Genomic DNA, 25,632 nt, shown 5'->3' on the forward strand with positions numbered 1-25,632 from the left:
CCAATCTCACAATCATCACTTCAACTCAGTTTCAAGAAAAGTGACCCGAAAATTATTTCCCACAAAAAAGAAAAGGAAAGAGGATAAAAAGCCATCAAAGGCAGCAAAAGTTAAAAGGAAAAACAAGAAAAAAGACACGAAGGAGGAAGACGCTTTCCACACGGAGGACGTTGGGCGGCTTCCACCGTCAGAGCAGTTAATAAACAGTATTTATAGTGGAGATATTTGTCGTTTCATGGTGAACGAAAAGCCAGAGGACCCCAATCCAGACCTGAAACCGGATCCAAATCAGGGCCCGGAACCTTCATCTGCAGCTGTGCCTTTGGAGACTAAAAGAGGGAACAGAAAAAGGATGGCCGTAGCTCCGGCCTCGGTAGCTACCAACCCTTCTTGGTTTACTCCGAAAAGGTGAACTTTTCATGACTGGTGTTGTTGTTTTATTTGTTTGTATTGATTGAATTATGATGATATGTGTGATTTTCTTGGTGAATTGTAGAAAATATACTGGAGGGGCTGAAAAAGGTAGTGTCTTGTGTGGTTTTGCTTTGTGGGTCTTCAAGAAATGGGGGTTGTCTTGGTGCAAAGGGTTTTGTTGGGAGGGACGTAGCATTAATGCATATTGTTTGATGGGTTCTGTGCACAATTCTGTTTCAGTGGGAGGAATTGAAAGGTCTGCAGTGGGATGAGACTCCCCAAACCCATTGTGTTTCTGTTTAAATGTGTGATATGAATGAAGTTTTTAATTAAAGTTTATTCAGATAATTTTAACTGCCTTCGTTACTGAGGTGATATTAATATATGATCTTTTTAATCTTAGTCATTTTCAATACTTATTCCCCATTGTTTGTTCTGTTTGCTTCTTTCGCAGGTTGCTTATTATCTTTTGTTTAATCAACTTAATAAATTACATAGATCGAGGTGCTATAGCAAGTAATGGTGTAAATGGTAGCCGCAAAACTTGCTCAAAAGATGGTACATGCTCATCTGGTAGTGGAATTCAGTAAGTACTACATTTGTTATCTTATCTTCATGTGACACTGCAAAAGCCGTCTTTTTGTTTGTATACCAGAGTCTTGATTGTTTCACATTTCACATATTTTTGCCCTCATAATGGTGGTCGTGATGGTAGTATGTGTAGGTGTTTTGTGTCGTTACCCTTACATTATTCTATTTGGCATATGTTCTAATTCGGATTCTACTCAGGGGCGATTTTAACATGAATAATTTTGAGGATGGAGTCTTATCATCTGCCTTCATGGTTGGACTCCTTGTGGCATCTCCAATATTTGCATCTTCAGCCAAGAGGTAATAAATCTTTCTTGTTTGTTGTTACCTCATGATATGATTGGTATTTATCTTTGTTTGTTTAATTCATAAAAGAAGGTAGAGATAACCCCGGGAATGGAGTACAAGAAAATGTATTTGTGTACTTGAAATGATAGTTTAATTGGTATCAGTAAAAGGAAATCTTTCTGAGAGCAAAACTTCAGGGTTTGCCTTGCCAAAGTATACAAATGAAGGAAAAATTGCAAGGTAAAATATGTTGGTGCTAATTCACAATGATGAAATTGAAGTAACAATGACAGAGCAACAAATCAAGATGAATGTTTAAGCTTGTGGCTGGTGCATTAGTACGTCAGTGCCTGTCTTTTTAACACGTATGAGATTTTGATAAGAAGTCTAATGATCGTATCTGTCTATTATAACTCATTTTGACCTTTTAACTCCTTAGCTGAGCAAAGCTTCCTACAACTATAAGGTAAAGGGCCATAGTGCTGATAAATTTCTATATCCTGTTTAAATCTCTTTATTGCTTTGGAGCTTATTTCCCTAACTATCTTCTTCTTCGTGTGTCTACTTTGCAGTTTTAATCCTTTTCGGCTTATTGGAATTGGTTTGACCGTGTGGACTCTTGCAGTTGCTTTCTGTGGATTTTCATTTAATTTTTGGTCTATCGCAGTCTGTCGAATGTAAGTAAAATTTTCTGTGTTACACAAATTTTATGCAGCATTTTATTTCCTTTGTTTATGTTGTTATAGTTCACTCTTGGGATTTTTGTTTTCTGTAGGCTGGTGGGTGTGGGTGAGGCTTCCTTTATAAGTCTTGCCGCTCCATTCATTGATGACAATGCCCCAGTCACCCAGGTTTGGTTTTCTCCTTAAGCCTGTGCATTAGATTACAGAATATTATACTTAAGTCTTATGCATTAGATTACAGATAAGTATATTATTCGCACCTCTTTATCACATGATACTTTCTCAACACTTTGTCCTTCTTGCTACAAGATAACTGTGAACTGCACTGTTCCAATCTGCCCTGGAATTTTTGCATATGACATGCTCTTCCATGTAACAGAGGACAGCATGGCTGGGAACATTTTACATGTGTATACCAACTGGTGTGGCTGTGGGGTATGTTTATGGTGGAGTGGTACGTCTACGTTCATTCTTGATTAGTTGCGTGCGAAAGACCTGCTAACTATTTTGCAATGACTAGTTCTTGCTTGATCATGCGTTTGTTATTGCCTTCCATATTTCAGTTCAATCTTTTTATTTTCTGCCCCTCTTCTCTTAGTCTCATCTTTACTGTTATTGGAAATTCATCAAATGTTTTGATTTTGTGCTGGATTCTAGATTAGTCGCTTTGGTTGGCGTTGGGCGTTCTGGGTAGAGGCAATTTTGATGCTCCCTTTTGCTATTTTAGGCTTTGTGATGAAACCATTGCAGTTGAAAGGTCAATACTAGACTATTGATTTGGTGGCATCTTTTTCTATCAAACATTTGCCAACACCTAAATCATACAGGTCTGGCTCCTGCTGAATCTAAAAAGGCATTGACAGCAGTGGACAATGGGTCAGAAGATCAAGGTGCTGTATACTAAACACACTTTACCAATCTTTCTATCAAGTAATGATTTGAAAATAGGTCCAACAGTTTGGAGTCGTGAACTCTTTCCTGGTTAAATTTTAATGTCTTGTGCATGCATCAATTTCCTGATGTTGGTTCTTCAGATTATTTTCAAATGAACCTTTTGAGAGGGCAGTGGTGTCACACAAGTAAATTCAATTAGAAGTATTGGATGAAATCTTTGTATATATTGGCATATTAATACATACATCTACTGATGAATGCCAGAGTGAAATTCTTTATGCCTGGACATGTGCCTTTTAAGAATATCAATTCTGGTTCTTTTCTTTTTGTATTTTCCATTTCAAAGTGTACAAGTCTGCAATAAATTAGTTGGCATTAGTTGGTTTTCATTTGCGTGGACACATTATATTCATGTCATTGCTTCTTAGGTATTTCACACTTCTATTTTTTTTCTTCTTATTTGTCTTAAAAGACTATATATAGCTTTCATGACTTGATCTATCTTTTAATGAATGAATGTTATATTCCAATTATTAAAGGTGCCCAACCTTCCGGAAGGGTAGAGGTTGCAGATGAAAGCTCAAAACCTTTGGGGTGAGGAACTTTTTTCAGCTTAATTTATTCTGACTAGTATACAAAGTTTGGTTTTCGGCTAGATAAAGTATCTTTCTGAATAACATGTGTCCCCAGTTTTACTTTAGATTTTAAAAAGATTTTTCATAGAAAACATTTTTACATATGTTTCAGGTTGACAGCTTTGACAGTATTTGGGAAAGATATGAAAGTTCTTTTGCTTGAGAAGGTTTACGTGGTCAATGTTCTTGGTAAATCTTCCTTCTGCCACAGCAATAAAATTATACAATTTTTTGTTCTTTTTCTTATTAATACTGCCTGTAGGGCTGATACCATATTCTCTACATATGTTTTTCGAGTTCTTTGGTGAAAGATGGCATAAATAAATGATTACCAACCTACTGATCAGCAACTTTTATCAGCAGAAAAACAAACTAACATTTGTCCAGGACTACTATTCATCCTTGTAATATTTCCTTCTTCAATGACCGTGGCAGGTTACATTGCATATAATTTTGTCATAGGTGCCTACTCCTATTGGGGACCTAAGGCAGGGTATAATATATACCACATGGTGAGCTCTTCAGCCCCTTAGAATGGCACTGTGGAGAATTGCTATGCGTCATTTTTCTAATGATTTAATTATTAAAATTCTTTCATGTAATAAATTTCATTTACCTTATTAACATCGACATTTCTTGTGGCCAGAGCAATGCTGACTATATGTTTGGAGGAGTTACCGCAGTCTGTGGCATATTGGGCTCACTAGCAGGTGGTTTGGTTCTCGATCGTATGACTTCCACGATACCCAATGCTTTCAAGGTGAGACTGCATTCTGCACTTTTGCACATTGTTTCATGAGAATCTCAATTTAAATTTCTTCGAGTTTGCTTGCATCATTGCGTCATTGAATCTCACATTAGTTAGTGGAGTCCTCTAATAGGTAGTCTCCCTTTACCCCATTTTCTGAGTCATCAATAGAACATAGGAGAGGAGGAAGTTTGTACATTAGTAAATCTTAGATGATATTCTGTGACACATCAGATCAAAAACTGTGAAAGGGGACTTTACATGTATGATTGGCTGCAAACACTTAATCAAAGGCTGTAAGATCTTCATTCTGAAGAGACATTGTGCAATTTATAAACAAGATTACGAGACTGAAAAAGCTATGCCATAAAGATCCATTAGGAAAAAATTCTCTTTCCCATCCTAAGAATGATTCCAGAAACAGGGTGCTATTTATATTCCAATAGATACCTCTATAGTTGGCTTTCAGCAGCCGATTATTCTCACTATTCTTGAATGCAGCTTCTATCATTCGCAACATTTGTTGGAGGAGTATTTTGCTTTGCTGCCTTTTGCTTCAAAAGCCTATATGCTTTTCTAGCTTTTTTCGCTATAGGAGAGCTGCTGGTATTTGCTACTCAGGTACTTTTTCCCTCCCAATTATCTTGTTGATGTTTTTCATTACATTACTTTTTTACTGTTGTGGATGAGTCCTGTGAGAAACGACTATTTGAAGCTTCAATACTTTGAAAGATTTGTGTAGAGTAGGAAGTAGGAACTATCCTTACCTTCTTCGCGCTCTACCATATATTTCTAAATTCAACTGCACATTAAGATATCATATGTGATTCTTGCAGGCCCCTGTAAACTTTGTCTGTCTGCATTGTGTCAATCCCAGTCTCCGGCCATTATCTATGGCAATATCCACCGTATCGATCCACATATTCGGTGACGTGCCGTCCTCTCCCCTTGTTGGGCTTCTCCAGGTTCATCTTCTTAGCTCCATGTCCTAGAGCAGAGTATGCACTGAGGCCGAGGGATGAAATTTCGGATGATAATGCTCCCAACAAATGTTACTTTTTGCAGGATCACATCAATAATTGGAGGGTCACTGCTCTCATTCTAACGTCTATTCTATTTGTTTCTGCCGGATTATGGTTTATAGGTAAAATCAAACGTCCCTAAGAACATTCTTGGCATTAGCCAAATAACTGTCAACCGTTCAAGATTTTTTTTTTTATGTTTTTTCTGATATCTCATGTGTATTCCCCAGGAGTTTTCCTTAATAGTGTGGATAGGTACAATGAAGACAACGAGCATCCAACTACTGGAGTCGACAAGTCAAATTCGACTCCATTGCTTGCAGAGAAGACTGCGTAGTTTCCTCACCAGCCATAGAGAAAACCTTCAATGACTGATGAGACGAGTCCAATTTTTGCGGGGTTTTACACGCATTTAATGTACATTCTTGATTTCGATTTTCTTTAGAGGGTGTAAATATGCTTTGTTCTTTCTTCAGAACTGTCAAAATTCATCGGAATTGTTTGGCGTTCTAAGAGAGAATTGATCCTCAGTTAGATATATTTTTGTTGTCCCTCGCTTTCATTCGACCGCCAATTCATTCCATGTTAGGCAGCACAAATGTTAAGGTCTTCCATCAATTTATGTCCCCAAAAGTGGTTTTGGAGTTTGAGTTGGTGGGTGGGCGTGCGCTGTCTCTCCACCTCCCCCCCCCCCCTGTCAGGGTGGATAAGAACAAACCAATTGTAGGGTCCCACATAAAATTTTACGACAGTAAAGATGCGACAACCTTACTATTTTTAACCTTCTAATATATTAATGTGACTAAGAGAGCAATGTAAGAAAAACCAATAATTGTCATCCTTGGAACCAGTAGCGTACCAGCGATAGTAGTATTATAATTATAAAAACTGTTTGAATGAGAATCCATAGAAGTGCAATCCGCAACAGTCAGGTCGTTGGAATCCGCTGCATCATTCAATTCAAAAACCACAAGCAAAAAGAAACAGCGCCCGCAGTTTGTTCCTACCCAAAATCCACCACCTCCTCCTACCCAATTCATATATCACCACAAAAAGCAACTCTGAACTCCCCTTCCCCCACAAACACAAACACACACAAATCTCAATCTAATCAAACTCTGTTGAAAAGACGCCATGGCACCTACAGCAGCCATGCTCTTACTAGCCCGCCATACCAAACCCGTTTCACAGGTCTCTCAATCTCACTCATCAAAATCCGACCAAGTTTTCCTGCTCGGGTCCTCATTACCTAAATGGTTTCCACATAGTTATTCCATGTTCCGACAAGGGCCCAAGGAGGAGGAGTCCATTAACCATCTCCGTTCTTCGCAGGCTTCGGATGAAGGGACGGGGAATCAAGAAAGTTGTTGAATTTTGGTTATGGCTGTTAAAATGTGTATATTCTATGCTAGTGTTTTTCTTTTCCCTGGATATTTGTCTGTTTTTTCTCATCCACACTGCTGTTGAAGGATAAGATCATGTATTTCCAGCTCTGTAACTATGTCAAAAGTTGTTTATTTCTAGAAGTTATGTTGCCGTTTGTGACTTCAGGTTGATTGAGATGGGGGATAATAGATGTAGTTTCATAAGCTGGGGATGCATGAAACACAAGCAACTCAAGAGATGGTGGAAAACGAAATCTCTTTATTCAAAAAACCTTTTCCAGGAAGAGTATATCTCACAATAGAAGCAGATGCATGGCTCAAAAGATAGATCTTAACTGAAAAAATTTAAGTTTTAATCTAGACAAATAAATACGAGGAGCAGCCAGCAAGAGACCTTCAGTGTCTTACTGGTTGTTCGCAGAAGACTGGCAGTTCATATTTTATGGCTTGCGTTTAGACAAGAGAAAGTTCGCCAGCAGGAATAGATCTTTTCACAAGCTTAGCCCAGGATTCGTTGGTTTCAGTGATAACCTTAAGAGCATAATCCTGTAATCACGGAACAAGATTGATGAGGGGCCAGAGCAACTCTCAGAGGTTACACTTGGATGAAGCGAGGACGAGTTAAAGAAATAAGTAGACAAATTTTCACGAGTTCCATTGCAAATCTTGGCTTTTAAACAAAACTGTGATTTCTACTCCCATCTATTTTTACCAACTCGTTTAGTTTTCGTATGGAGTGATGGGGTGGGGGGGGGGGGGGGTTCCAGAGGATTTTAACCAAAAGAAATGCTATCTGGAAATGTGGAATATCAACTATATTCATCTTAGAGATTATAACAGACACTAGAACTTTTCCAGCATAAATTACTGATTGCAAATGGCAGATTCTGACAGTGTGACCTCTGGATTATTTCTTAACAGTTAAGACGTTTCAAATTATTACCATTCATTGCCCATGAAATTTCAAAGACCAGAAATTGAAGTAGGGCCTCGGGCAGCTCTCAAGAGTTTCAAGATAATAACGGAAAGGAAATACAAGATTTCAGGTTGTAAATAATACCTTATTTGCTGGCTTGTTGCCAAGACCGAACTTGTTAGCTGGTTTTCCATCAGGAATCTTGTAGTCTCTAAACCAGTCCCTGATTGCAGTAAGGGTTCCCTATAAAGAGTTATGCAACAAGTTCATGATACTTTTCAGAATTACAGAGTACACCAGAGCTTAGATACACAGATAAAACAACTCAAAAAGAGAGTTTGTCACTCTCTTTCGTAAAACCCTGAAGATAAGAATGGAAAACTATAGAGTCCAGAAATTAACTTTTAGCATTTTTCCTTTTCTAACATTTCCAGTAGATAAAATTCACATTGACAGATCCAAACTTCACTCACGGTTTTTAAGGTTTGATTTGTTGCCAATTACAGCCCAGTGGCCAATCACATAAGAAATTCCATGAGGAGATATATCAATCTGCTAAAGAATACTAGATGCAACCCGAAAGAAAATGATTGCGACATATTGGCCTATGGAAAATGCATAATGCAGGCTAGGAAAGGCTCTTTTCTGGATCGAAAGCCTTCTAGTTTTCAGAATAAGTTCATAATTTTCAAGGTAAAATCTTTCTTCAGCAAATACGTGACTGATTACCAACAAGGACCAACAGGTAGCATGTTTGCTTTCTGTTCTAGTATACTAAACCCTCCTTGGAACCCTACGCAAACCATTCTCGTGTGAATGTAGAATTACTCAAAGCAGTTTTACAAGTTAAATCAAAAGCTATTTTGCTAGAGAGTGACAAGTTAAGCGGACAAATTTCCGGCTCAAACAACCACTGGGGAAAACCATCAAATAAAGACAACATAGGCAAACTTCTATTCATTTTTAAATCAAACAGAGCAGCTCCATATCAAATTGAACAGAGAGATAATGAAGTAGACTTGTAATGCCAACTGTTGCATGATTATTTAGTGAATTGGAATTAAATGCATCCACAAGTATTCATTGGGCATTACATACCGGAAAATGCTTTTCAACATCATCGACATCATTAACAAGAGAAGCTCTTGGATCATCCAGTGAAATTGCAACTATTTTCCAGTCAAGTTCCCCCTCGTCAATCATTGCCAAAGCAGCCAAGGGTTTCACTTTCAACACTTGCCCAATTTTACCTCTGCTTTCCCCAATCTCAACAACATCAACTATTTAGGAAAAGTGCCAACAATTGAAAATAAGTTTGCTTGCTTGCTTGCTTTATTTCCAGATATTGTCTGCTAAGGACTGAACCAAGTTTACTTCAGAACACAAGATAGTTAATGTTGGAAAGGATAAAGTCGTACCTGGATCATTGTCTCCAAATGCGCCCTCGACTTCAGCATTTGCAAGTGAAGGGTCTTCCCATGTTTGTGGAAGCAATCCATAGTTCCAGTTAATGTTGTATCTACAAAAGAGTAAAATATCTCAGAACAGATAAAGCAAACTTAAATATCTGAAATAGAAGACATAAGAGGACTCAAAAGAAGAACGCATGTTTATTGTGGGGCTCTGATCTCGTTAAAACTGTAAGTCAGATCCATGATATACATAAGAGAGCAATTCCTATAAAGCATCTAAATTGATTCAAAGCCTTCTTCTTTCCTTCTTTCTCTTACTTTGGGCTGGAAGCTATATACCACTTGACGAGCACCTGCAAGCCCAAATCTAGAATGGCACAGCTAATCCACTATGCATAATACAATATGCACTGTCGTTAAACCAGCAGTGAAATCAGAATTTATGTAGCAATGAAAAAGCAACAAATTGGCCGAAGTGATCAATAAGTGATGCATTTAAAAAGTAGAAACTAAATAAAGTTGTGCTATCAGAAAACAAAGGACACTATCTAGGACCAAAAAATGAAACAGAACAAACTTACGGATAGTATCGAAGTTTCCCCTTCTTGGTGTCTTGCTTAATGGGAGTAAAATGCTCGTCTGTAGCAACCTCCATCTTTGCACTTGATTCTTTTGGAATCTCAACGATGAAATTGAATACACCATCTCCCAAATGCAGTGGTACATCATGCCAAGGGGAAATCTGCAAGCCAATAATTACAGTGCTCGGTATTAGCTACTGAATAGGCATCCAGATTTTAGGAAGAACATGATGCTCAATTGTTCACGCTACTGTTATCTGTACATTGAGAAAGAACAAAAACAATATTTTTCCCAATTTTCCTACCCTTTGGTAAGACTGTGATTGGATAAGTCTCATTGCCTCAGATTTTCAGTTACCCAACTTATCTGATACAATAAATAGATTCCTTTTATAATCAAATTCTCACTGTACTAGTAACAAAATGATTCTTTGTTTTTATTCTTCAAATTCTCACTCTCTTCCCATACAAGTTCGCCATTATACTCCAAAGCATTTAATAACAGCTAACCACAAAATCATTTTAAATCAGCTGTGCTGTAAAAACATTAATACTGTTAAAAAGGTATTGAAACGGAAATATCAGTGATCTGACGAAGGCTGCATTATCCACAAACATCAATCAACGAGCTCCCGCGCACCATTCACCCAAAATACTTGAGATTCCACAATTCATCCTCTAATTAACAACCACGAATTCATCCTTTTAACCAAACAAATCAACAGCATCACAAAAACCACATAACTACTAAAAAAAAAAAAACAAGAAAAATCACACAAATCCTTCTATTACCATACCTTCTTCCCGGAATTATCAAGAAAGAAAACACGGTAGTCGAGGGTTTCAGGCTGGCCCTCTTCCCTAGTCTGAACCTGGGGATTATAGATAGCAGTGCAAGTAAAGAGACGCCTCCTCTGCGCCAACACTGTGTTATTTCTGAAGAAAATGCTTAGGCTTTGCGGTTTTCCCCTCAACGGACTCCTGGGTAGTACAGTGCCGGAGAAGGCGCTGCTCGCCGACGCCATCACTCTCGTGGCCGCCATCTTTGTTATGCTGATGATAGAAGAAGAGCTTTGTGGACTGTGCTCTGAATATAAACCACAGACTCCAAATACTGTCCGATGATTGGCTGATGGCTTTTGTATTCTCTCTTGTAGTTTTTTATTTATGATGGTTTTTTATGGTAGAATATAATAAATATTGTTTTTTTTTAATTCTATTTAATTTGTTGGTTTGTTGGATCTTTGTATCATTGTATGTATGATGGCCACAATGAGAGACGGATTCAGTGAGTGTAGGTTTTGTGGTAATAATCTTCAATTTCATTTTTAGAATCATTAGTAATAATTTTAGAAATTATATATTTTTCCAAATATGGCCCCCTTTCCATTAATTTAATGGTTTAGGTATTGCTATCCACTCATATTATTAATATGATTTTAAATTAAATTTATTTATTAGAAAAAGTTAGATGTTCATAAATTATATAAAATATTAATTTTTTTAAAATAAAATTTCAAACTGTTTAGATAAAACAAGATGATTATACATATAAAATATAAATAATAAAATGGTTAAATAGAGAGTGGTCACGGGACGTTGAGTGGGCTTCAAGGAAATTGAGAGGAAAATATATCATTAACTTATCGTGCACTCCTTACTGCTTGCATTTACCATATTTGGACGGGACGAAATTTGAGACGCTTTGAACATACGGAGCGACCACCGAGCATCATAGCCACCATCATTGTGGAAGATATTAGACAGAGGATTATCAGTGTTAATTTATCTCCTTCTGTTAGTTCATATGCGTTATATAAATTATGGCGTATCCCTTGACCCGTCGAGCGAGAAACCACCAGCTGAGCACTGTCGAACTGTACGATCTTGTTTTATTAATGAAACTTACATTTATCAAAAAAAAAAAAAATAGTTAAATACAGTTACCATCCCTAAAGTATTCACCCTACTTCAATTACCCCATAAAAGTATTAAAACCTTCAACCCCCTCCCCCCGCCCCCGAAACTTTAACTCCTAAGTTTTAAACATCCATTTTACCCTTGCAAAAATAGATATGTGAAAAAAAATAAATAAAGAGATTTTTAAAATATCAAAATCATCCTTTATCAAAGTTTTATCTAATTTTAATATCACTTATTTGTCGAATTCTTTTTATTTTTATAATTCTAAAATGCTTGGGGCCATTTTATTTTAGTCTCACTTGTTTATCAAACTAAATTAAAATAAATTTATACATACACATAATCACCACATTTATATAGTTATCATATATATATATATATAAATATGTATTAATTGTTTGTTTTTGTTATTAGTTCATCTGCCATTTTAGCTAGTTTTATTAATTGTATATTTTTATAAGTATATATATATATATGTATTAATTTATTTTTAATTTGATTTGACTAATAAATAAAATTAAAAAAATATGAGCTCCAAGCATTTTAGAATTACGATAATAAAAAGAGTTTGATGAATAAGTAAAACTAAAATTTGACAAAAGAATGATTTGTCATTTTAGAAAATTCTTTAATTTTTTATAGAAATCAATTTTTGTAAGGGTAAAATGGACTTTTCAAACTTAAAAATAAAACGTCAGAGTTTGTTTTTTTTTTAAATTTTAATACTTTATGGGATAATTGATGTGGGATGGATAATTCATGGGTGGTAATAAAATTTATCCCATAATAATAATTTAAATGAATATTTTTACTTTTTTTTTCTATTATTTTTTATTTTTTCTTTAACATTTTTAAGTTTCCCAATTGAAATATATTTTCTAAAGTAAATAATACTTTTTATAAAAATTATTTAACTGTACATACTTATTTAAATGTGCCACACACACTATTATTATTTGAGATAAATTTTTTGGTGTCCAAGATAATTCCATAAAAACAGTGCATGCATGAGACCACATATATAATATTTTTAATTTTGAGGGAGTAAAAATATTAACTTCGTAAAGTAGGGGACAGAAATACAATTTTGTAGAAAAGAAATATCCAAAATGACAAAAAATGCCACGAAGAATTACCTGTTTACTAGTCCAACCTCCACCTTCCCCAGGACAGTTCGCTAGCTTGCAAGTTCCTACTTAGTACGCAATCAAATTCTAACATTGTAACCAAACCCTAAACCCCACAAAACAAAGGATTCGATAGATTCAACAAGTTTTTTCATTCACTTTATGTAAAGGAGAATTTCAGAGAAAACAAAAGTTCATCTATTCGATCTCGAATGGCTTCATCAGAAATCGAAATCGTTTCAGATTCCAATGAACATAAGCCCTCCAATGGCAACCCTAACGAAGTTCATATCGTCGATGTTTTCTCCGCCGCCGCGTATGGAGACTTTGACAAGCTCCGGAAGTTCGTGGAACACGACGGTGTTTCTCTGTCCCAACCCGATGGCAACGGCTACTACCCCCTCCAGTGGGCCGCCCTCAACAACTTCGCCGACATTGTTCAGTATATTATCGAAGTAAGTTGGTAATATAGTTTATGGTTCCGTGATTAGCTCGTAGATGATAAGTTCTGGTCTCGTCCAATTGGAGATTTATCCTTTATTATTCGTCTTGGAAGCATGGTGGAGAAGTGAATGCGAAGGATAATGCGGGGCAGACGGCATTGCATTGGGCTGCAGTTCGAGGATCAATTGCGGCTGCGGATGTGTTGCTGCAGAATGGGGCACGTGTGGAGGCTGCGGATGTTAACGGTTACAGGGTAATTGTCGGCACCTTTGTGATTTTTTTTTTTGGCTCATGCTGGAGAATTGATGTTTATTTGTTGATTGTTCTGAATCTGCTTCTAGTGTTGATGTTATGTTTGAAGAAGACTAAGGATTACGCCACCAAAGATTGCTTGTGTTGTTGATTTTTAGGACAGCTTGGAAATTATTTAATCTTGTCAATAATTAGAGATATTCTATTGGCTGTTACTCTGTAAATGATATGAGAGTGGAAAGGAGTTGTTATTTTATAACTTGTTTGCATCTAGAAAAGTGCCACTTCTGGCATCTACAGTCTGGCTCTGTCTTTTTCTCTGCCCCCCTCTCTCATAGAATTGTGATACTAATTGGTGATAGTTTTGGGAGCTTATTGGCTGTATGCTGAACTACTGATTGCCGTCCCAGAATTCTGTCGCTGAGCAGAGGGTGTTATTTCACGAGCTATTGATATTAATTTGACTCTTTTGCTATATATTAAATTGAGTAAAATCTAATAAGTACTTTGGTGGCAGCCGGTTCATGTTGCTGCTCAATATGGACAAACAGGGTTCCTGAATTACATTGTAGCTAAGTATCATGCTGATTTTGACGTACCAGATAATGATGGAAGGAGCCCTCTGCATTGGTATGTAATAGTCCAGTACTGGCACAGATGTATAATTCCTTTACTTGACAATTCTGATTCTGCTTGCACTGATATTGACCTGGCAACTTTGGCTTTAATAGTCTAAACAGAGACTTGTAACTACATATGCTTAAATTTTATGTGCTGGGACAAGTATAATGTGTGTAAATTATTGTTGTAATATTTTTTGTTAGAGTTTCCAACATGCAGGTTGTCTCTGTTTCATATAAAGTTTGCCCTCATAGCATCTATTTCATGATATATATGCTTATATGATAAATTTATTTGTAAGTAAACCACACTTGTGAAAGTAGATTCAATTACACTATCTACTCATATTCTGCACAAGTATATAAAGAATGCCTCATCTGCAAGGCTTAGTGCTCAAAACATCAAAATTTAAATTTTAGATTGATAATTGTTATGCCAGAACTTAATTCTTTTCACCATGACGTTAATTTGAAAGGACTAAGGAGCAAGAATGAAGGAATAAATATCTGATTATCTGGTTAACTGTGCATTACTTCTGTTTTCCTTCTCTGCACCCTCGCCCTTTTCGAGCCTGGTTTAGTCTGTTCTTTGAAGCCATTTATGTTTTCTTGGACCATGAGTTCGAGCATTCAAGCAGCTTCTTTGTAACATTTTGGTCCACTGATTACAATAATGAAAAGCTGGTGAAGATTCCATCTAATTGTGGCTTCTATACAACATCGTTCTAGTGTATCTCTGTCTGAATGTGTCCAACTATCCTTTCTTGAGTATTTATTCCTTGTTGCTTCCAGGAGCGCTGTTTTCAGTCTGAAAGACTGCTAGTTTGCTTTATCTCTTTGTTCTTTGATCAGATTATTTGTAACGGAATTTGCAGATATATAACTGACTGCGGTTTCTAGGACAATGTATTAGTGTTTTTTTATATGCACTCAGTGAGCTATGCATTTTTGAGTAATAGCCATGCCTTGGTCCTCCATTGCTTCTGAACAGGGCTGCATACAAGGGATTTGCTGATACTATTAGATTACTTTTGTTTAGAGATGCTTCCCAAGGAAGACAGGATAAAGAAGGTATCTTTCTGTGTGATGTAGTGTTTTTGATTTTCTGAGCTATATATAACTTAGGGGCAAATAGATATTGATGTGAAAGTGAATACTTTGTATTATTGTTTTTTCCCCCTTGGGCTGAGATGAATTTTTTACTAGGATTCTTGTACAAAGGGTAAAAGGTTAAATCACTGGGTCTTCAGTGACCTGAATTCTGGCCCAATCTGGTTACATTGTATTTGATGCTTATTATCCTTTTGGCTAGGTTGTACACCTTTGCATTGGGCTGCCTTGAGAGGAAATGTGGAGGCATGTAGTGTGCTTGCACATGCAGGGTCTAAGGAGGAACTGATGGTAAAAGATAAAGCAGGAAAAACCCCTGTTGAGCTTGCATCTGATAAAGGTCATCGGAATATCGCCCTTTTCCTTGTATGTCAGTTTACGGGTAATTAGTCTCAAAATAATTTCATGGTGCACTATGACTGGGCCCAAATACAGTATTCATGCTTTCAGCTTTTGTGATGTTCTAAGGTCTTCAGTATTGTAATAACCTATTGTCATGGATTATATATATATATGTCTGATATTGTGGTGCTGATGGTATATTGTTATAACATTTTTTGAGGGAAGATTCATTTACTTGTAGAGGTAGCAAATCCAGAAGTAGGTGTTTGGTTTGCTTGCTATTGTTCTAATTATGATGAGACGTGCTGTATATGGGAATGGGCTTCAAAAACTAATAGCTGCTGTTGCCAAGTATGTGGGTTTGCTATTTTCCATGATGTTATTGGTTCCACTGATTCTATAGACTTAGACAAGTATATAGGTGTCTGCCACTGGGTATTGGCTCAACTGATCTTTGACATGCGGTTGAAGCTCTCAATAGCCAAGCAATAAGAAGTATGGGTATTTAGCATAAGTGGAGAATTTTAGGGTTGCTGCTGCACTTCTATTTGATCAAAATGATAATGCACTAATATTAATTTTGGATGTGTGGATATTTGCAGTAAAACTGTATTTTATCAGTCCCAATAAAATTCCATTCAGATGAACAACTTCTGCGATCATTTTGTTTGTTGCACCTCTAGCTATCTGCAACATTCTTCTTCTGATATGTCTTGTAAGTATTTTTTATGATACCATCAGGCATGACACTGAGTAATCTGATTGGATGCAGTCAAATGCATTGCGTGCGCAGAGCAAGCATTGGAATGACAGAATTTGCTCTGGACATGGCGGGAAAGTTGGTTATGCCCCCGTTCTTTTCTCTTTAATAGTTATTAATGTGATCCTCTTCATATGCTCTGTCCTCTTTGGTAAGTCCTGGTGCATTGTTGTTTTAGTGGGTTATTTGTATATAGCTGACTGTTGTTCATTCTTGTGCTAGCTCCAAATCTAACAAAGGTTACTGCAATTATTGGGCTTTGGGGATGGACTGGCATTTCACTAGCGATTGGCTCTTTATTCATGTTTGCCCGCTGCAGTAGGTACACTTTTACTATTGTATATTAATAATATGTTATAGGAAGTTAGTCATGTACACTACAACTTGTCTTACTTGTAAACCTACGAATATCCTAAAGATTATCGAAAATTAATATTCATGCATGTGTTTGGGCAAACATTTTGAAGCAGAAAAGAATATTTTGTTTCATAGAGTATCGATATCCTTAACATTTAAATAAATGCTGAAATGTCAGGTCAACCAAAGGAAAATTGATTTTCCCTAACGTTTGTTCAAAACAGAGCCTTATTCTTTCCTATTGAAAAAGATTTTAACTGGCTGTTGCTGATGTTGGTCTCTCGTTTTCTGCAGTAAAGATCCAGGTTATATAAAAACAAGGACAGATAACCATTCTGATACTGAGGTACTGATTTCCTTTATAACGGTTACTTGCAGCCTGATTTTAGAGGTTGGATTGCCCAACTCATACTGACTAACTGATTTATCTCATGTAGGATTCTTTATTGAACATTGATTTGAATAGTAATTCTATTTGGAATGGAAACTGGTCTCAGCTTTGTCCTACCTGCAAGGTTCCCCAATTATTTTATGCCTTTTAAGTATTATGAATGAGAACAGAAGATCACTTGTGAATGATTTTTGGTGCATTATTGCTTCAATGTTCTAATACTTTCGCTAATCTATCTTTTCATTGCTTTCTAGATAATAAGACCAGTTCGATCTAAGCACTGTGCTATATGTAAACGCTGCGTGGAGCAGTTTGACCACCACTGCCCCTGGATCTCGAATTGTGTGGGAAAGGTACAGAAGTTTTTAATGCTTGCTTTATGGAATTTTTTACTTATTCACATGCAATGATGTGTGGATAATTCCATGTGGAACCGCCTCTTGCTTCTACTTATATGCCAAGTCAACGTGCCTGATGTAGTTGAAAGTTAAGTATTTTTGTAGTTTCCATTATCTGCATGAAAATATGCTGCCTTGGACTAGTTTCTATCATATGCATGGAAGTATGCCTTGGACTTGAATTAGACTGGTTTTTGAAATTTCAACTAGAATCCTATCTGCTGCCTTTTTATATCTTTACCTATTTAAGTTAATTATTATCTGCTCCGTGCGTATGGCCTATGTGTCTTAGATGAGTGCTATCCATTGAATCACTGGATGCATGTTCTCTTGCAAAATATTGGTGTACTTCCCAAAGTATTACATGAATATCACTTTGCATTAAATAAACACTTTGTAGATTTCTATGACACCTCCTTTGTGGCGGAACGCTTGAAAAGATGTCTTTGAGACCAAAAAAGTGCCATTGTCCAGCAATGTCTGAAAGTTTAGTCCGTGAAGCCTATTCTCGTGCTAAGAATGATTATGAGGACTGTTGGGGTCCCGAGAAGATTAAGTTAACACCTTTATGTCAGTTCTTGCACTAGTGCAAGCACTACCTTAAGTTACAGACACCAAAAGACCTGATCTTGTGTGAAATGTGATAATCATTCTTTCATCTTACTCCAAGTCAGTTTGATAAACTTAGAATTCACGACTCAGAGTTTTAGAGTTGTTTTTGTTTTGCAAATTCATTAAGACGAATAAATGTAATTTGCATTTTCATTTCCAAAGTATAGTTGGCTGTAATTTGATCAATTTTGACTCTCTGTCCCTTGTCCCTCTCACACCCAGCCCCACACACATACAAATCATCAGTTTCCAGATACTAGCTATAGACTAAAACCAATATTTCTTGTAACTGTGTTATAGGTGTGTAAATTTCCCTAGTGTGTAGCTAGTTGCTTGTTTCTATTGATCAAAGTTTGACTAGTTTTCTTCCATTTGGCCTAAATTATCATTCTTGATAACATTCTTAATTCTGAAATTGCAGAGAAATAAGCGAGATTTTGTTGTTTTTCTCTTCATGGGGACTCTAACAGCATCAATTGGTGGCTTGGTCGCTCTCCAGAGTATGTCCGAGCAGATTGCTATTAACTCTTAGTTTACCAGCTAGAGTTTAACATTATTTTGGCCCTGAAAATTCAATATGTCAAAATTCAGTCTCAGAGTTCCAGTGTCACCAATAACTGCCAGTAGATGGTGCTTTTCTCTTAATTTGGTTCCTTCTATTAAATTTTCTAAATCATCAAAAAGCTCACGAGTGGCAAATTCGCCCATGCCATGGATTTTACATGAAATACAAACGCCGTATTTAATTCCTTCCGAATTTTGATTGCTTTTGCCTAAACTTTCATTGTTTCTGTAGTTTTACATTAATACTCTTGTCACACGTCTTGACTAATCATTAGTTTTATGAGTTTTAACAAAGTGGAGCACATCAGACTCTAAAATTTGTAGGTACAAACTTAGAAACTACAGTAAGACTTTCCTGAAAAATTAAAAGAAATTAGTGTGGCTACTCAAGAAGTGGAACACAGACTTTTTGAATTAACTTAGAGCTTATGTTATGTAACAGGAATTTGGACATCTGTACCAGCCTTGTCAACTGGAGAAACGTGGACTCATTATGTGATTTTTAACTATCCTGGCATCATTGCGTTCCTAGTTATGGATGCGGCTATTTTAATTGCTGCGGCAACTTTATTGTCTGTACAAGCAACCCAGGTGAGGAACTTGTCTTCTCATTTTGTTATTTTATTCCATTTTGTTTTTAATGAATGGCAATCCTTTCTAATATAAGAAATGCTGCTTCTATACAAATCATCTGCTTAAAATTCGAGGTCACATTTTGCCCAAGTCCTACATTTGAGTTTCTAGAACACAGTATCAATGTGCTTTTATTTCGGTAGCACGGTCCTGACCATCCTCCTGTGGTCTCTTGTTAAGTTTTGTGGCTTCTCCGATATTCTGTTTAATATAATCAGGTAGGTTCAGTTATGCATTCTGCTTATAGGAGCATCTCTGGTTTCGGTAGATTATATGTCTATGATTTCAATAATCTCTGTTCTCCATTCATACTCAAAATTGGCTTGGCAAGTATTCAAGACTATTCTCTCTCTAATTATGATTTGTTTTCTTGATACCGTCTTTTTGAATTTGTTATAACTGTAATTATATATGCATTGATGCGAGCATGAGCTAATGCATGCTGTTGATGAGCTATACTTTGTTATACATTTTGTTCCTGGAGATGATCAAGTTCATTACTTTACATAAGGAGAAATGCCGTATCAATAAAAATACAAGATGTAACATATTAATCATACAGCATAGAAGCCCTCTGAAGGCAAGCCTTAAAGTAAATACAAGAAAGCTTCAGTTTAAAAGCACACAGCCTTGAACTAAACTTACTCAAGGCGAATTGTATAACGCCTGGGGTCTCCCTGCGAGATATACAATTTCTGCAACTGATAACATACTCTGTGAAGAACAGTTACATCCATGTAAGAGTTCCTGTACATCTCTGCCATTCCTTCCATGTGAGATATGTCTCAGCAACCTTAAGCCTCTGAGTCTTCATCATGATTCTCACTACTTTGCCAAACTTCTCAGACACTTATTGGACTATGAAATATATTCTTAACATTCCTAAAGTCCTCAATAGAAAAATTGAATTTCTCAATGTGCCCTTAAATAGTTGTAAAGAATTTGACCATTAAAGAAAAGTTAAGGAAAATTAAGTAGCCTATTAAAAATTGATAATCATCATAATAAATCAATGATAAATGAGCGACAATCATATAAAATGTAATGGTCAAATACTTCATTATCAACCTCATAAGGTCACAATTAGATCATAGTATTGAGTTATAAACCTCAAATAAACATCAAACTAAACAGGAACATTAAGTTGAAATAAAATGTTGGAAATAATTTATACTTGATGAAAATTTTGAAGCTTATTTATAGTACTCCTGCCAACTTATACCAGAAGGCGTCCTGGCATAAAAAGTCTTAATTATTCTGCTTGTCTGTTTAAGATATAATTCATGTCTATATGTTTTGCTTGTGCCTGTCATTGTTTATGAAACCAGGAGAACATGTTTTTCTGTCTGACGCTGGATGATGGATACGCATGGGTAACAATGGTATTTCTTCATGCAGATTGCTCGGAACATCACCACAAATGAAGTAGCAAATGCAATACGTTATGGTTACCTCCGCGGCCCAGATGGCCGGTTCCGAAACCCATATAATCATGGTTGTTGGAAGAATTGCTCCGATTTCCTAGTACATGGTTACACAAATGATGATGAAATAGCCTGGCCGCCTCTGCAGCAGGTTGCAAGGTAGTATATATGTACCCGAGATGATACAGAAGCCCTTGATTTTGGGGATCTTGTGACATAATAGGCACGATATCATATGCTAATGTAACTGATTTTCCGAAAGGTAGCTATACCTCATGTATAATAGAAGAACACTTCCATGTCTGTGATTGGTTCTCATGTGAATATACATTTGCTTTTCTGCACTGTCTATCCGATTCCTGACATGATGGTGCCTTTTCATTTCAAGATAAGAAAAGATTAAATATTCCTGTTCTTGCCCATGTGCTGCTAGTCCAAAGAACTTGAAATTTTGCAAGCCGGGTCTATGATGGTTAGAGTGACAGATCGCCAGGTTTGTTGTTGAATCGTATTATTGTTGAATCGTATTATTGTTGCTATAGTCACCATGCCGCATAATATACAAAGTCAAATGCATTCAGTACGTAGATGTGTGTACGATGGAGATGCGCAGAGGTCGCTGATAAAGTACATTCAGAAAGTAGAGCGGTTAACTTCAGATATAGGAGTGTAGTTATCCAAGTCTAGTAAATCTTAGTTGAGGCAAAAATATTGGTTACGTCAGCTATAAGACAATAAAGGATCATACAGGATAAATGATTCAAAAAGCAATAGTCTTCAAGTGCAAGATATACAATAATCTAGTATGGTCCTTTTGCATAAATGGTTACTTCGTAAGTTGGTTTAGATGAATGACATTGTGGAGAACGCTTGCTGCAATACTATGAAGTTTCAGAACGTTGTTTTGCACAGACCACATGAATGAACAGAGTTTATATTTTATTTAACAAACCGTCCCTCAAAGAGAAGGCCCTATTACAAGATAGATACAACTATATTCAATTTTTTCTTTTTCTGTTCTTTTTCTTTGGATACAAATCCAAGGGTATCTTGATCATATAATTGCCCCTTTTTCACCTTGATGAATGAGTTTAAAGAACAACGGGCTTGTGTGGAGGCTACAACCCACTGAGAGAAACAAAACACGAAAACAAAACGAAGGGGCATGGCAGTGCTACATGTTTTGGCAATCCACGAAGGAGAAATATAGATGTTCCAGTAGTTTAAAAGGTCGATAGCATTATCAACTCTGTTGAATACCACTGGGCCATGTCTGATTCTTCACAGGTTTCAGAATGCTCTCTACCTCTGTTAGAGTTTTCTCGTCCTTCCCAACTGTCGCTAGCTCCTGTGCAGCTGCTATGTTTTCATCAACCTAAATTGAGCAATTTTAAATTAGGGTTTGTAGTTGCAAATTTGATTATGTATTACCATATAACTCAAAATGTCGGAATTTGATTATGTATTACCATATAACTCAAAATGTTGGAATATGTTTCATCAAATCACATCTAAATGAATACCTTGTGCTTTTCCAGTCATATTCATGAATGCTCCCATGTTTAATATGCTTAATGATGAACGGAGAGATAGAAAACATGTACAAACCAGACTATGCAATAAGTAGTTAATTGAATAAAGTGACATTTGGAGGTTGGTGGAAATATAGAAACACTAACCTGTTTGACAGAGTTCATCCCAACCAAGACAGTAGAAATTTCTTTGTTTGATAAGCTGTACTGCATGGCTAACTTTGATATGTTTTTTCCTTTCTCTTTGCAGTAAGAAGCAGCAGCTTTGCATGCAGCCTAAGAGGAAAACATTAGGAAGCTTAAGTCCCTGAAGTATAAGGAACATCAAATAGATTGGAGTTGGAAACAATATTAAAAAGAAGCTTGCTTAATACAACATTCAAGAAGTTTTCCAAGGAAATCATGGTTACACAAAGATTCAACTGTACTTTCTCTTCTTGTAGATCATAGGATAGGACAATTGTAGACTACCATTATTCTGAAAGCATTATCTGCAAAACAATTAGTAAAATGGAAAGCCAAGGACAATACATAGGCTTAAAGAATCAGCAGTCACCTTGAGTTCAGGGGGAGCAGGATGCCACTCAGGGGGGCCACTTTCTGTAAGAAGACCCATCGCCAGTGGAGAAGCACTGATTATACCAACGCCCTTGCTCTTCAAGTAAGGCAGTAAATCCTCCAAGGTATTATCATTGATACCGTAGTGACAATATGACAGGATTACGTCAACTGTTCCTGGTGGCACTCTATCTAGAACATAAGAGAAAATTCCCAATGGAAGTCCTGTTATGCCAATGAATTTGACCTTTCCTGCTTCCTTTAATTTAACAAGTGCAGGGATTGTCTCAGTCACAATCTGTAAGAGAAAACCAAGCCAAAGTTTTAAATCAATACACCGGCAAGGCGTGTTTAAATATGAATGAGATCAGAGGGTGTGTTACTAAATTTTCTTCCTTTTCGTTATTTTGATAATTATGATAAAGGGCAACTAGGATATTTAAGGGCATGGCATCATACTGCACAAATATATAGCCTGTTTGAAATTTTTGTCATTATCCATGATACAGACAAAACCAGATGAAATCATAGCCGTCAAACAACAAGGATTATATCTATGCTCAAATTTGAACATGAGATATGACTGCTAAATTGAGTAGATGTAAAAGGTTTTCCTTCCAGTAGGCATTTTAGACTTTTGTGTACGAGTTCTTGTTTGTACTCTTTAATAATTTTCACATAAGATAATTTTTGTGAAGTTATCAGACAAGAACCATGATTTACATAAAGGAGAAGAGTACGCAGCCTTTCAATAATTTGATAAATCAAAATAATGAATTTTATAAAGCTGGACAACGGCGGCTGCCATCTCAAAACAGTACAGACAGCAAGTCCAAGTTTGATAGCTCTGCATGATCTAGTATTTCAGCTCAAGAGGTGCTCAGTTTCCCAACAATAGAGATGAACTGAAATTAGAACCTGGTCAAGGGAGCCGAACTCTATATCATGACAATGCAGGATATCCACATAATCAAGCTGCAATCTTTCCAGACTCTCATCAATGCTCCTTGTCACTCTTTCAGCACTAAAATCAAAACCCTCTTTATACCTTCCACACTTAGTCGAAACAATGTATTCATTTCTGGGCACTTCCAAAGCTTTCAGTGCTTTCCCCAGCATCTTCTCTGATAATGTCCCACCATAGTACCTTGAAAAACCAAAACTTTGCACTTCAATCACCCACTCATATAGATTGCTTAAACATCCCCATGAGTGACTTCCTCAAACACGAGAATTTCAAAAATCGAAAATCATAAGAAAAGAATTCAACAGTACAAATTGATGAACTTACATCACAGTCAATGAGTCCCCGCCCCCAAGAAAGATAGAAAACCGAACGAGAACCACTTAAATTATCAAACCAATTCGCTTTTGAAATGAGATTCAAAACGGGAAACATACCGAAGGTTAAGGTACAACACTACGTCCAAGCATAGAAAGAAAGAAAATTGCACTGGGTAGAAGAATGAGTTACGGGGATGTGTCGAAGAAGTTGACTCCGAGGCTGAAAGCTCGGCGGACGGTGGCGATGGCGTCGGATTCAGAGATGATTCCGAAAACATTGCCGAGAGGAGAGGCGCCAAAGCCCACGCAACTGAGCTTCAGGCCCGTGTTACCCAACGGCCGGAGCTCTAGGAGAGTCGGGGCCGCCATTGATGTGGAGCAAGGAGAGAGTGAAGATTCACTGAATTCCTCAAGGATAACTGTTATCTGGAATATGATTTCCGGGGAAACTTTTCTGTAACTGTCAACAGTAAAAAAAACACAGCAAGGATTTGGATGTGTTTGGTAAAGAGCAAAGCGAAGGAAATCCCTTACCCCCCCCCCCCCCCAATTTAACACCATGTTTGGATGTTGTTTCTAAATCTGGGAAAAAGAGGCCCAAAAATTAAAAAACAAAAAAAGAGTAAAAAAGGTAAAAAGATAAAAGAAAAACAAAGGTACTATTTTTTTTTTATATAAATTCTTATATATAAATAATTAATCCTTCAATAACCTATGTTATAAAATTCCCCCCATGGACTTCTTTCTTAAGTGATTTTGAGCTTTTATTAAAAAAAATATTACTTGAAAATTAATACTTAAAAATATATCACAAATTATATAATATAAAAATATTTAGAAGCTTAGTATCTGCAACTATATTTTATACACTAAATTATTTATGTTAAAAAATACACATACATATGTATGAATTGACATGTAACAAAAAAATTTATTTTATTTAAAATTGTATATTTTATATTTAATGACATGAATAAATATTCAAAATATATCGTATCCTTGCTCAAAAAAATTGTTAAATATTATAAATTAATTATATCAATAATTCTTTGTATATTTTACAATACATATATAAAGCTCAATCTTTTTTGTAAAATAGTATTTACAATATTATATTTAAAAAAATTATACACATAAGTATATAGATATATACAACATGAAACATAAAATCTATAATTTTTTAAGAAAATTATATTAAAATATGAGGAGGATAAGCTTATAGATTTATAAACTTTTCTTTACTAATTATAAACATTATCTATTTTGAAAAAATTTGATTAGATAAAATTGTTATAATTATTTTAGAGGAGCATATACTAAATGATAAGAATAGAGGGGAGTTTTGTTATATTTTATACTTTAAGGGATGGATATGCAATTATAGTTATATTTCAGGGAGAAAATTATATTTATCTCATACTTATATATTTGGTTTGGTGTAATTATTCTAAAGTTTTTGTGGTTTGAAAAATTACGTCTAGTACCCCAAATGTTAATTTGCTTTTATTTCACAAATAAGTCCATATGTTCGTAATTCACCGAATTTACCAATATTTAACAAAAAAATATTGGATAAAAAGTCGTATTTACCCTCGATTAACTTATTATTCATTTATTACCTTTATATATCTTCATACGTTATAAGGACAATTTAGTTTGAAAAAATATATTTGATCTACAATAAGTTAGTAATAAGTCGATTCATATCAATTTTCATCCATTTTTGCTTTGT

The 25,632-nt window shown here is 36.0% G+C and overlaps 4 protein-coding genes across 5 annotated transcripts; 2 read left to right on the top strand and 2 right to left on the bottom strand.

Annotated features, from left to right (window-relative positions):
* LOC105169454 (putative sphingolipid transporter spinster homolog 2) lies at positions 1 to 5,837 on the top strand. Its single transcript, XM_088883409.1, has 16 exons — positions 1 to 408; positions 869 to 1,000; positions 1,204 to 1,305; positions 1,866 to 1,970; positions 2,069 to 2,144; positions 2,356 to 2,430; positions 2,634 to 2,733; positions 2,804 to 2,866; positions 3,410 to 3,464; positions 3,618 to 3,694; positions 3,941 to 4,017; positions 4,152 to 4,265; positions 4,755 to 4,874; positions 5,090 to 5,218; positions 5,319 to 5,397; positions 5,506 to 5,837. Exons 1-16 carry the CDS (start codon positions 236 to 238, stop codon positions 5,610 to 5,612), a joined length of 1,584 nt encoding a protein of 527 aa, XP_088739535.1. The 5' UTR covers positions 1 to 235; the 3' UTR covers positions 5,613 to 5,837.
* A 1,062-nt stretch (positions 5,838 to 6,899) lies between these two features.
* On the bottom strand, positions 6,900 to 10,707 carry LOC105169326 (soluble inorganic pyrophosphatase 6, chloroplastic). Its single transcript, XM_011089706.3, has 6 exons — positions 10,367 to 10,707; positions 9,570 to 9,730; positions 8,995 to 9,095; positions 8,675 to 8,856; positions 7,721 to 7,819; positions 6,900 to 7,206 (listed from the first exon to the last, which is right to left on the bottom strand). The coding sequence occupies exons 1-6, from the start codon at positions 10,610 to 10,612 to the stop codon at positions 7,114 to 7,116; spliced, it is 882 nt and encodes a 293-aa protein (XP_011088008.2). The 5' UTR covers positions 10,613 to 10,707; the 3' UTR covers positions 6,900 to 7,113.
* A 1,926-nt stretch (positions 10,708 to 12,633) lies between these two features.
* Positions 12,634 to 20,875, top strand: LOC105169327 (Ankyrin repeat family protein with DHHC zinc finger domain-containing protein). Its single transcript, XM_011089707.3, has 13 exons — positions 12,634 to 13,074; positions 13,176 to 13,316; positions 13,833 to 13,945; positions 14,927 to 15,006; positions 15,248 to 15,411; positions 16,160 to 16,298; positions 16,370 to 16,469; positions 16,799 to 16,850; positions 16,942 to 17,019; positions 17,150 to 17,248; positions 18,327 to 18,405; positions 18,912 to 19,060; positions 20,501 to 20,875. Exons 1-13 carry the CDS (start codon positions 12,832 to 12,834, stop codon positions 20,687 to 20,689), a joined length of 1,626 nt encoding a protein of 541 aa, XP_011088009.1. The 5' UTR covers positions 12,634 to 12,831; the 3' UTR covers positions 20,690 to 20,875.
* Positions 20,876 to 21,444: 569 nt separating this feature from the next.
* On the bottom strand, positions 21,445 to 24,421 carry LOC105169328 (NAD(P)-linked oxidoreductase superfamily protein). Of its 2 annotated transcripts, none has more exons than XM_011089709.3 (5): positions 24,091 to 24,421; positions 23,535 to 23,763; positions 22,615 to 22,914; positions 22,206 to 22,334; positions 21,445 to 21,901 (listed from the first exon to the last, which is right to left on the bottom strand). In XM_011089709.3, exons 1-5 carry the CDS (start codon positions 24,267 to 24,269, stop codon positions 21,770 to 21,772), a joined length of 969 nt encoding a protein of 322 aa, XP_011088011.1. In that variant the 5' UTR covers positions 24,270 to 24,421; the 3' UTR covers positions 21,445 to 21,769. The 2 variants fall into 2 exon arrangements, with proteins under 2 accessions (XP_011088011.1, XP_011088012.1); XM_011089710.3 differs by having other exon boundaries at positions 23,908 to 24,232.
* Positions 24,422 to 25,632: the final 1,211 nt, after the last annotated feature.

This window comes from Sesamum indicum, linkage group LG8, assembly GCF_026168435.1.
Source record: "Sesamum indicum cultivar Baizhima isolate 11 linkage group LG8, ASM2616843v1, whole genome shotgun sequence".
NCBI lineage: Eukaryota > Viridiplantae > Streptophyta > Magnoliopsida > Lamiales > Pedaliaceae > Sesamum > Sesamum indicum.

Excerpts from the sequence above, each read along its gene's own strand:
- LOC105169454 (XM_088883409.1), top strand. The coding sequence starts at position 236 with ATGGTGAACGAAAAGCCAGAGGACCCCAATCCAGACCTGAAACCGGAT. Across the intron at positions 2,431-2,633 it reads GGTATGTTTATGGTGGAGTG|ATTAGTCGCTTTGGTTGGCG; the intron begins GTACGTCTACGT and ends GCTGGATTCTAG. Across the intron at positions 5,398-5,505 it reads TGCCGGATTATGGTTTATAG|GAGTTTTCCTTAATAGTGTG; the intron begins GTAAAATCAAAC and ends TGTATTCCCCAG.
- LOC105169327 (XM_011089707.3), top strand. The coding sequence starts at position 12,832 with ATGGCTTCATCAGAAATCGAAATCGTTTCAGATTCCAATGAACATAAG. Across the intron at positions 17,020-17,149 it reads AGCTTTGTCCTACCTGCAAG|ATAATAAGACCAGTTCGATC; the intron begins GTTCCCCAATTA and ends ATTGCTTTCTAG. Across the intron at positions 18,406-18,911 it reads TGGCTTGGTCGCTCTCCAGA|GAATTTGGACATCTGTACCA; the intron begins GTATGTCCGAGC and ends GTTATGTAACAG.
- LOC105169328 (XM_011089709.3), bottom strand. The coding sequence starts at position 24,269 with ATGGCGGCCCCGACTCTCCTAGAGCTCCGGCCGTTGGGTAACACGGGC. Across the intron at positions 23,764-24,090 it reads AACTTCTTCGACACATCCCC|GTACTATGGTGGGACATTAT; the intron begins GTAACTCATTCT and ends TGGTTTTTCAAG. Across the intron at positions 22,915-23,534 it reads AGTTCGGCTCCCTTGACCAG|ATTGTGACTGAGACAATCCC; the intron begins GTTCTAATTTCA and ends TTTCTCTTACAG.
- LOC105169326 (XM_011089706.3), bottom strand. The coding sequence starts at position 10,612 with ATGGCGGCCACGAGAGTGATGGCGTCGGCGAGCAGCGCCTTCTCCGGC. Across the intron at positions 8,857-8,994 it reads ATTTGGAGACAATGATCCAG|TTGATGTTGTTGAGATTGGG; the intron begins GTACGACTTTAT and ends TTTCCTAAATAG. Across the intron at positions 7,207-7,720 it reads GCAACAAGCCAGCAAATAAG|GATTATGCTCTTAAGGTTAT; the intron begins GTATTATTTACA and ends CCGTGATTACAG.